The 10,766-nt window shown below is 53.9% G+C and overlaps 1 protein-coding gene across 1 annotated transcript; it reads left to right on the forward strand.

Annotated features, from left to right (window-relative positions):
* The first annotated feature begins 529 nt into the window (after positions 1-529).
* FANCG (FA complementation group G) lies at positions 530-10,508 on the forward strand. The gene is made up of 14 exons (XM_021554695.3): positions 530-628; positions 726-798; positions 2,338-2,469; positions 3,229-3,422; positions 4,037-4,190; positions 5,354-5,484; positions 5,839-5,985; positions 6,753-6,913; positions 7,128-7,194; positions 7,704-8,041; positions 8,183-8,238; positions 8,827-8,964; positions 9,799-9,931; positions 10,203-10,508. Exons 1-14 carry the CDS (start codon positions 530-532, stop codon positions 10,318-10,320), a joined length of 1,941 nt encoding a protein of 646 aa, XP_021410370.2. The 3' UTR covers positions 10,321-10,508.
* The last annotated feature ends 258 nt before the right edge of the window (positions 10,509-10,766 follow it).

Genomic DNA, 10,766 nt, shown 5'->3' on the forward strand with positions numbered 1-10,766 from the left:
CTCCCTGACCCATCTGGGGTCTCCTGCATGGGGACCTTCATCTACAATTTCCTCCTGAGGGGAAATGGAGGGTTAGGCATTGATCTCTGCAGAAAGCAACAACAGGACCTGAGGGAACGGCCTGAACCTGTGTCAGGGGACGTTTAGGTTGAACTGAGGTCCGAGACTCTCGGGATTTAGGAAAAGACTTCTCCAAGAGAGCGGCTGGGCACTGGAACAGTCTCCCGAGGGCAGGGGTCTCAGCTGCAAGGCTGGCAGAGTTCGGGAAGCGTTTGGACAGCGCGGGTGGTGTGGGCCGGCGGCCGCCCTCCGCACGGGCCCTGCCGGGGGCTGGGCTCGGTGGCTGACGGGTCCCTTCCGACCCGGGCTGACTCGACCGCTGCCTTCGCCTTGCGCCGACGTTTGTCCCTCCGCGGCCGCCGCCCTCCCGGCGCGCGCCGCCTCGGCCCCGCGCTTCCCGTCGCTTGGTGCCGGCCGTTCCCGCCCGTGGGCGGCGCGGGCGGGAAAGCGGCGGGCGAGGGCGGCGGCCATGAAGCGGCGGCGCGGGACGGAGCCGGAGCCGGAGCCGGAGCGGGGCTGCCTGCGGGCCTGGGCCGCCCGCAGCCGGGCGCTGGTCGAGCGATGGACGGTGCGGCACGTCCTCTTCCCCTCTCCCTTCCGCGAGCCGCGGGGCTGCCGCCGGTGCCGCTCCGCAGAGCGGCCGGCGCTGAGCACGTCCCTTGCAGGCGGCGCGGTGCGGCGGAGAGGCGCGGCGGCAGCTGCGGGACGAGTTCCGAGAGCTGCTCCTGGGCATCCGCGGTGAGTGGCGGCCGCCCTGCCCCGCCTTCACCTCCCGTTGCTGTCCCGGGCTTGAAGCGTGTGGGCGTGGAAGCACCGGCTCCCTGACACCTCTGTTCACCGGGAGGCAGCTCCGGTGTCCCGGTGCTGCAAACCAATGCGTGAAGGCGGCGGGGTGGAAGGATTCCCACTGCCCAGTGATGAATGGGGCCTGCAAAGGAGTTAATCACAGAATCATCAGGGTTGAAAGGGATCTCTGAAGATCAGATCACCCAGTCCAACCCCCCTGCCAAGAGAGGGTCACCTGGAGAATGAGACAGGAACACATCCAGGTGGGGTTGGAATGTCTCCAGAGAGGGAAATTCTGCAACTTCCCTGCACAGCTGTTCTAGTGCTCTGCCACCCTCAGCATAAAGAAGTTCTTCCTCAAGTTGAGGTGGAGCCTCTTCTGTTTTAGTTTATGAATATTGCTCCTCTGGCTTCAGCTCCGCTATCCCAGTGCTGGAAACAAGCCAGGGTGAAATGATCCCTGTTGCCCTGTGCTGACCTGGGCCAGCAAAAGGGTTACAATCCAGCCTCAGACCCTGCCTTAACTCTGCCTTAAACGGCAGAGCCTTGGAGATTCTGTTAAAAAAAAAAAAAAAAAAAGTGAGGCAGCCTTTTCTGTGGGAAGTCAGGGAAGAAGCTCTCTGACACAAGCATGATGCAGAGAAAGCCCAGCATGAGGCAGCTTTATTTCCAGTTTCCTCAGTGCAGGAGAGACATGGAGCTCCTGGAGAGGGTCCAGCAGAGGGAAATGAGGATACCTAGGAGATTGGAATGTCTTTCTTACAAGGAAAGCCTCGGCAGTCTGGACCTGTTCAGTCTGGAGCAGAGGAGGCTGAGGGGTGACCTCATCAATGTCCATGTCTGCAGGGAGGGGTCAGGGGATGGACCAGGCTCTGCTCAGTGGTGCCGAACAGTAGTCACCATGCAATGGGCAGAAAATGATGCACAGGAAGTTCCACCTGAACATGAAGAATAACTTAACCCTGGTTACTGCATATAGGAACAAATTCCTGTGAGATATTGTGGAGTCTCCCTCACTGCAGATACTCAAAAACCATTTGGATGCAATCCTGTACCACATGCTCTAAAATGGCCCTGCAGGAAGATTGGACCAGACGAGCCACTCTGGTCCCTTCCAGCCCCACACATTCTGAGATCCTGTGATAAGGAGAGAGACAGTGTGTGAAAGGGTGGATGTGTACTGGAACAGAGTACGCTGTTGATGCTCTTTCGGGAGAGCTGAAAGTCCTGGAGGACTGCAGCACTTTAGTAGCTGGGGAATGGATGTCTAAAGCCGTGTTGGCACCTGGAGTGCTGACACGTGCTGTCTGTCTGGCACTGCATTTCCCAGGTGGCTAAATCACACCACAATCACTAAAAATTTCTTGCCAAGCCAATTCTTTTGTCGCCAAGCCAATTCTTTTGTCACCAAGCCAGGTGTCGCCACCTGAGCATGGACAGCTGTTTATTCTTAGCCATCTAAATTTCTTGTTGTGTTGGCTGTGCCCACAGGGCTGCCAGCTGCCCTCCCTGCCCTGCCGCTGGAACTCACTGTCCTCTACAACTCCCTGCTTTTCACTGTGGGAGCATCTGACTCTGTCATCAAAGGAGAAGCGGAAGGAATACGCCAGGGGCTCCTCAGGGGTAAGGACATGGTTGTCTGTTTGGGGAGTTCTCGGGGTGAGGAGAGCGTTCTCTGTGCTCTGGAGATACTTGGTGACTGGCTGGAGGTGGGGGAACTGTGAGCAGACACTCCTAGCTCTGCCAGGGAAGGCCAGAGACAGGGGAAACTGTGGGGAGGCACACCTGGCTGTGCTTGGAAAGACTGAAGATGGGAGGAACTATAAGCAGACACCCAGGCTCTGCCTGTAAGGGCTGGAGGTAGAGTGGCATGTGGCCAGGGACAATGTGCAGCTGCCTGCTGCTGCCTGCAGGGATGGGCTGGTAGTTTCAAGGGAAACAAGGGTTTTTACTGTATAAAGTGCCAAGTCTCTAGCAAAGTTTTAGTGACAGAAGAAAATTAGTGTTTCCTTTAATTATGGTGTGCTGACTTCAAAGAAAACTCATTGAAACAGGCTGCAGCTCAGAGGAGGATCTGAAGTGTTGGCACATGCTTACCTGAGGGCAAATGACTTCAAGAGGGCAGAGCAGAGCTGGAGTCTATCTCTGAGCTGTGCTGTGTGTTGTCTCCTGAGTGTGCTGCTGTCAGCTTCTCTCTCTTAGAGCTTGTTTTCCATTCTGCTGAGGCCAGGCCAGCCCTGCAACCCTGTTTCTTCCATCGCTATGAGGAGCCTGTGCTTGTTTGAGGCTTTCTCTGCCTCTTGCATGTAGGATGTCTGTTACAGGACACCAACACATTGTCTCACAGCTCGAGATCTTTTTGCTTGGGTTTTTTTTTTCCAGTTCTGGAGGCTTGTGGGGCCTGCGGAGAGGATCTTGGCACGGAAGAGCTGTGGGAAAAGGTGCTGCAGGAGGTAACCGTGGAGGAGCTGCAGGCACCTCTGCACCGCCTTGGGGCCCTGCAAGCAGCCTGGTGGCTGGCAGCCAGCCGGCTGGGAAGTGTTGCTGGCCTCTTCCAGCTCCTGAGCACTGCTGAGGTAACTGGGTACAGGCAGATGCCGTCAGAGCTGGCATAAATACCATGTTTGTCATAAAGCTCACCTGAAAAATGTTGTTGTGGCACTTGGACAGCTGAACCCATCAATGCTGCCCAGTCAGCATGACTAATCCTCCCCATGGCATCCCAGCAAAGCCTAATGGCCCTGAGAGTGTTAGTAGATCCCAGAATATTCTGCCTGTGTGGGCCCTGGACCTCTGTGGCAGGCTGGAAGAGGCCTGAACATGGACTTGGAGACTCTGTAGGGAACAGCAGTGGGATGCAGAACCTTCCCTGCTGATCAAAATGCTGCTGATGGGTCCCATCTTTCTGAATGAACTCCAACAGCCATCTGTTGCATGCCAGGAGGCCCTGGAGGTGCACCCCACTCAGAGGTTGGGAGGTGCTGCCCCAGGCGAGGCAGGAATTACTGCAGTAAGTGGGTTGTAGTTGAAGGGAACAGATGGTAGAACACTGCTCCCCAGTCTACCCCCTCTGCAGGGAGCAGTGTGCAGTGTTGAGTGGTTTGGTGGGACCTCTTTCTCTGTGCACTTGGACCAGTGTTTCCTGCTTCCCTTCAGCATTCCCTGCTCTCTCTCCTCTGTGCCTTCACAGGACCTGGGAAGAGCTCACTGCAGTGAGGGGCAGAACAAACTCCTCTCCATAATCAAGGCATGGCAGGTCCCTCCTGAGGAAGCCTCCCTGCCCCTTGTACAAAGCGCCAAGGACTTGAAGGAAATCCTCTGCACTGCAGCAGCCTTCCTGCAAGGTTTGTGGGGGGGCAGGTACTCATGCCAGCACAGTCTCCTGCTGCTCTGTCCCAGGACCACTTTCCATGTCCTTATCCTGGTTTCTCTTCCCAAGCAAACTGACCCTTGGGTTTTTTTGGGCTATTCCTTTGGAATCAAGTCTGGCTGAGCCTCTGAGTCTCAACCTTTACGTTCCATATTCAAAAAGCTTCCTTGCTTTTTCCCAGCTCATCATTTCACTGCACTATCACAGGGTTCCTCTGCCTGTCTGTGACTCTAAGGGAGGTGTCTGGGCCCTGCAGTGACCTTAAAGCAGAAGGCTGGCAGGGTTTTTATGAACATTTTCCTTTCTTCTATCCATCTTCTGGAATTTGCTTTGTTCCAAGCATGTTGTTCCCATCAGACTAGGGTGCTGCAAGAGCCACACAAAGCTGTTGTGAGGCTTTGTAGCCTGGTGTCACAGGAGGCAATGGATTTTCTCTGGCTGCTGTGTTCCATCCTGCCTGCTTTCTCTCCTTTACTGTTTTGACAACTCCAACAGCTCCAGGGACAGCCAGCACTGCCTCACTGTGCTTGGGCTCCTACAGGGCCTTCCTGCCAGAAGACAGGGCAGGAGCTCTGGCCCATAGAGCTGGGGCCAAAATAGTCAAGGGTGGCACCAGCACTTCCAGCAGGGAGGTGGCAGATGTGAGTGTGGTGCTGCTATGTGAGAACAGCCTCAGAGGGAAGCCTGAAAAGAAGATTGAAGGAAAATCAAATAATGAGTTGTGATAAATATTAATTTATTGATATCCTAAAGCATCCTGCTGGGAAATGACCTAGATGTGCTGAAAAAATTCTGAAGTTCTGTATGTGCTTCCCTATCTGCACTGCTGTCACTGTGGATGAATGTGGAGGTGAACGTGCCCAGCACATACCCCTGTCCTTGTTCTGGGCCAAAGGAATCATGTTGGGCTTCCTTTATTTCTTTATTTCTGCTGGACATTTCCATTGAGTGGCTTGTTCACTTGCAAAACACTAAAGCAAAGATGGCAGCTTGGCACTATGCTGCTGTGCATCGCTGGGTTTGGAGGGGATCAGGCAAGTCCCTATGGCACTGGGAAGAAAAGGGCACCACCACTTGTTTGGGACTTGGTGGGACACAAAAGTGAGCTACAGAACCAATATGCTGTGTCTGTCCTAGGGCTGCAGGAGCTGGAGGCTGGGAACTTCCCTGCCGCTCTTTCCCTCCTTCAGGAAGCTGCAGGAGGATTCTGCTCCAAGAATATCCTGGCCCAGATCTACACCTGCCTTGGCTGCTGTGCTCAGCGAATGGTAATGACAGCAAAGAGGGGAAAGGCAGCTGTGAGGTGGGAAGTGTCAGGCTCACAATGCCTCTGTGTGGACCAAGGCCTCTCAGGGAGGGAAGGCATTGAGCAGAAATTGCCCTTGTGGCCCCAGCCTCCTTGGACAGGCCACAAAATCCATGCCAAGATTTTGGCTGATTGCAAAGTGTTGCTGCAGAGAGAAAAGCTCAAAAACCAACTTGAGGAGGGCTGCCTTTGGCTAAATTGCTGCCATGCTTAGTGGAGATCTCTTGGGGAAGCAGAGTGAGAGTCTGGATCCTACCAAACAGTAAAAACATCAGCAGGATGTGCTTTCAATGTGCATGTCTTCCCATCCACCTAGGGCAAGCCTCAGACAGCCCTTCAGCATCTGAAACAGGCCCTCCAGGTTGATTTCCAGTGCCTTCCTGCCCTGTCCCACGTGGCAGCAGTGTACCATAAACTGGGAGAGACCGGTGTGGAGCTGCAGGCCCTGACCCTACTCTATGAGGTTTGTCTGGTTTCTGTAGTTCAAGAATGAGTTTTGCCCAGCAGAGCCTGCATGGAGCTTTAAAAGCAGGCTTATTTCTTCTGGGAGGCTGCTTGACCCTGAAGGGAGTCCCCAAAATAGCATGGTGCTGCCTTCAGCAAGTGGGCAGGAAGGAGTCCAGCGAGATCTGAAATTCCTTCTCAGCACCATGTTTGGATGTGGCAAGACCTCGGGTCCTAGTTCATGTTCATGGTGGCTTGAGAAGTTATACTCTTAGGTCAGAAAGCATCAAGCTCTTAGTAAAGTATGTAATAGTAAAGCGGCCTTTAAGGGCAGATCTTGGCTGCAGTGAGGTAGTGTGCATTACCTGTGTGAACCTGCCTGGAAAAGTAGGTTACAGCAGTAGACCCTGAATTATCTCTTTAGCTGTTTGAAAACTGTCAGATACATAGAGAGTCTCTCCTTACAAATGGTCTTACTAGGTTGTGGCTGAATGGGAGATGATGCTCCAAGCAGCTCAAAGTACCTTGAACTAAAAACCTGAGGTGATCTGGGTGATCTTGCAAATATCCTGGTGCCATGTGGAGATGAAAATTCTATCTGCTCCTGTGTGATGGCTCTTGCTGGAAGCAACTGTGAGAACAATGTAGTTGTGCTTGTGAAGTGCAGCACTTCTGCTTGCCTGGGTGCATCTCCAGATGTCAGAAGTCACAAAAGATTGCAGCTGCCTGAGACTTGACCAGTGCAGTGTAGATGTAGAAAACATATTTTCTGTTCCTGTTTCACAGGCTCTGGGAAAAAACCCTCCAGCAGCTGCTTCCTCTAGTCCCTATTTCCTCATGCGAACAGAGCTGCTTGTCCACACACCAGTACTCACTTCCCTCCTTCGCCGTCACCACCCCTCTGAAGTGAAGTACCTTCTGGCACAGCGGTGTCTCCAGGATGGGAGGTAGCAGTGCCTCTGGTCTGCTTGCAACACGCTGCTTGTTTGGGCTCTGCAGTTTTACTTGTGCTTCTGGAAATGGTCCAGTTCAGTACTGCTGTCATAGGCCTGCTCAAAGCATGGAGATTGTGAACAGGGGGAGAGGCTGCGGGCTGGCAATCCAGGTTTCACCTGGGTGATGGCACTTCTCGTTCCACCACATGTCCTGTTCCTGTTGCAGGGTGGCTGATGCAGTGGAACATTACCTGGATTTTCTGTCTCTCCTTCAGGAGGGGCTGCAGCAGCAGGTAGGTGTCCTGGTAAAGAGCTTCCTTGGTGACTTGGAGGATGAGGGTTGGAGGGATCCAAACCCACTCCTAAGGGCCGGGCCCAGGTATCAGCTCTGGACTGCAGGCTTCAGTGTCTAGTTTGAGATGTGAAGGAAATGAGGTGGGGTCTGACGTAAAGGAAATGAAGTGGGGACTGGCACCCTCAGCCTGTGTTATGTCTGCCTTTGGAGTCACACCAGAGAGCACTCACCCCTGCTGTTTGGAGAGACAGCTTCCCCTTCCCTTTGAGAGCAGCTGTCAGCCTGATTTTGGGTGTCTTTCACTTCCAGAGTAGGGACTTGAAGCCTTGACTCTGCTGAGCTGTGAGTCCTTCCCATCTTCTGCCTGCTCCACCAGGCTTCAGTGACTGTGAGAGAGGGCTTGAGCTTTGCTGGGCAGCAGCTGCACATTCCCAGTATGCACAGAGTCATGCTGCTTGACAGAGAGCTCTGCAGTCCTGCAGCACTGATGTCACTTTTGCTCCCCAGGTTCCCCTGGATGGTAGCTCAGCTCTGCCCAGGATCCCAGAGGTGTTCCTGGAAGCAGCATCTGCCTTGGAGCAGGCTGGGAGGCACCAAGATGCCATAACTGTGTGTGAGGAGGTCATCAGCCGGACAACTGACCTCATTCCACGGGTGTTACGAGTAGAGGAGAGGCTGGAGCAGAGAGAGTCCTCATTGCCAGGGGCAGAACTGGTGGGTGGATTCCTGTCTCAGAAGAAGGAGAGCATGTGCTGCCTTGCCTGGAGAGCAGCTGGATACCTGCAGCAGGGCTGGGCATGGGCCAAGCTGGGCGAGAGCAAGGAAGCTGTAACACAGTTCAGCAGGTGATAGAGCCTTGCCGGGAGAAGGGAAATGGATGGTGGGGCCAGGGCAGAACACAGCATGGAGCTGGGACTGCCCTGATAACCTGGCACTCCTGACAGCCCAGGAGTGGCTCCAAAGCTCCTCTGGCCTCCCACACACAGGTGCCTCAGTGATCTCCTGCGTGTCCAGCTTCATGGGTCTGGAGTCAAACAGACAGGTAGGACACCACATAAGTGAGATCTGTGTGCAGCCTCAGCTGGGTCAGGATCTGTGTGCTTGGCAGCAACAGGTACAGGGCCAAAGTGGTGGGCCCAGCATCACTCTGGCAAGAGGCAGTTGTCCCAGGGTGCAAAGCTCTGGGCCATGCTAAAGCCTCTGAAGAGACTGGCTGGTTCTTTTGAAGCAGAGTTTGGCCTTGGCTCTGCCTCCTTCACTGCCTAGGTAGCAGTTAAAGGGGCTGTGAACTGGAAAGCTTCTCCAATACAGTTTTTGGGGAAAATATATATGCCAGTGGTGCAGAGGAACAGACAAAGGCCAGGCTGCTGCTGAGGTCACTGTTCACCACAGCCATGTAACACTCTGAGCTCTTGGCATTCTTCACTCTCCCCCTCTGCTGCCTCCTGAGCTCTTCCAGCCTGGCAGAGAGGTTGAACTTTGCCATCTGTTTCCAGAGCTGGAGGATGAGCAGCCCAAGTAAATGCTTGGCCTGTCCTGCCTGCTAACCTGGCTCAGCCTGCTGGGAATAAGGGAGAGAATGTCTGGAGGATGCTGTCTTCAGGTGTGTGTGTGTGTGTTCCTGTGGCAGAGAATCTCCAGCCAGAAGTGGAGGTGCTTCAGAAGATCAGGTTGCTCTCTCTCATTGGGCGAGGTACACAGTTCCTGGAGCTAGGGAAGAACAAAGAAGCCCTGTTGGATTTCCAGCACAGTTTGCAGATCTCACCAGGTAAGAGGCTCATTTTGGTGAGGGACACAAGGGATTTCCACAATTTTGTCTTGGGCTACTTTTTTGTCTTCAGCAGGAAGTTCTTACACTTTATACCACATTTATTCAGGTGTCAGGGGCAACAGTAGGGCCACTAGCAATGTCACATACTAGAGATATTTCTGTGGAGCCTGGTCATCTCTTTGCTGTGGAGAAACAGACCAAAACTATTGTCAGAGGAGTCTATCAGAACCCTGACAACAACTTGTGCCCTCAGATAGCTTGGAAATTTCCTTCCTCAACCCCAGCCTGGTACAGCCATCTTTCTCCCCGATGGGTCTGCTTTCCCAGAACAGAGGAGTGGAGCTGTGCTTCACCTTAGGAAGCAGCATGCACATGCCTGGCAGCACAGAGGCCTGCAAAGGGAGCATTCATGTCTTGAACTCAACCAAGGCATGGCTGGTGCTGCTGACAGGGCTGCTCTTCTTGCTGAGTGCTCTGACATGCTGAAGAGGTGTGAGCTTCACCAGGATCTGTCAGACCTGCTGGTCCCAGTCCTACCTGTGGCTGTTCCCTCTGGGAGTGCAGACGTGCCTGCAAGAAGAACCCCAGTCTGTATCCAAAGAGAGGTGTGGCAGGCTGAGCCCCAGGACTGATGCCATCTGCACTGGCTGCCAGCCCTGGGGCTAACTAGAGCCTGTGACACAGCCAGGACAGCCTCCTCCCCATTACACTTCTTACACTCATTGCCCTTGTCTGTCTTCTGAGCTTCTTTTGTAATACCCTGCAATGCACAGCAGTGCTGAGGACCTGCTCCTCCTCTGCTAAGGGCCGATCCTTTTTCCTGCCTTGCAGGTGACCCAGCAGCTGCCTCCTACCTGGTGCAGACCTTGTGGAAGATGAACCGAAAGCAGGAGGCAGCTGCCCAGTGGCTGAAGCTCTCCCAGAGCTCCCCTGGAGACAATGGGCAGCAGCCAGGGCAAGGAAGGTGTGTAGAGGGATGGGTGAGATCTCAGCAGTGCAAACTGTCTGCCAGGCTGTGAGGGCAGTTTAGGTGTCCAAGGAGCTTCCCCTGATGACTGCTCCAAGGGGCCACAGGCTGTGGGTCTGCTGGGACTCCCTGGGGCACAGAAGAGCTGACATGGAGCCAAATGGGGAGAGCAGAGGCTGCAGGAAGAGGAGGGAGACCTGCAGAACAAATGTCTCAGGGCATGGCAAAGGAATGCTGCAGTCCTCACTACTGCCATGTTCTCTTTCAGACCCCTCCCTTTGTACCTGGTTTCCTGTCTGGAGCAGGCAGTGTTCCCTCACAGTGAATCTCTTGCCAGAAGCATACAGGATTTCCTCGGGGCAGCAGCCCAGGACACCCCAAGCTGACCTGGTCATGCCCACCATACCCACCTGCTGAGGTCTCCCTGCACTTGGCTGGCACAAGGGCCTTCAATAACTCCTTCAAGATTCAGAATTACTCTATGATAAAGCTAGATTCCCAAAAGACTGAAACAGAATAGTTCTCCTTTTCTAATAAAAAAATCCCAGCTCTTTTTAGCCTTGGGATTTCCATACTGTTTTTCCAGAGTGAAATGTTTGCAGTCATGGCCTTGACACTCCCTCCAGCTACTGAGAGCCCATGGGCTGTGTACCCTGGGTATGTGAGAGATCAAGGGCAGAGATACCTTCATCCTCTGTGTCCTGTGAATGGTGGGGCTGGCTCTGCACTTGGGCTCCAGGGAGCTTCTAGTTTGTCCTCTTTGTGCTTTGCATACTGGCCTTTTGCTCGGTTACTGTGCCTTGGAGCCCAGAGAAGTGGTTTTGTCTGAGGT

The sequence above is a fragment of the Lonchura striata genome, chromosome Z (assembly GCF_046129695.1).
Source record: "Lonchura striata isolate bLonStr1 chromosome Z, bLonStr1.mat, whole genome shotgun sequence".
NCBI lineage: Eukaryota > Metazoa > Chordata > Aves > Passeriformes > Estrildidae > Lonchura > Lonchura striata.

Excerpts from the sequence above, each read along its gene's own strand:
- FANCG (XM_021554695.3), top strand. The coding sequence starts at position 530 with ATGAAGCGGCGGCGCGGGACGGAGCCGGAGCCGGAGCCGGAGCGGGGC. Across the intron at positions 2,470-3,228 it reads ACGCCAGGGGCTCCTCAGGG|TTCTGGAGGCTTGTGGGGCC; the intron begins GTAAGGACATGG and ends TTTTTTTTCCAG. Across the intron at positions 9,932-10,202 it reads CAGCAGCCAGGGCAAGGAAG|ACCCCTCCCTTTGTACCTGG; the intron begins GTGTGTAGAGGG and ends GTTCTCTTTCAG.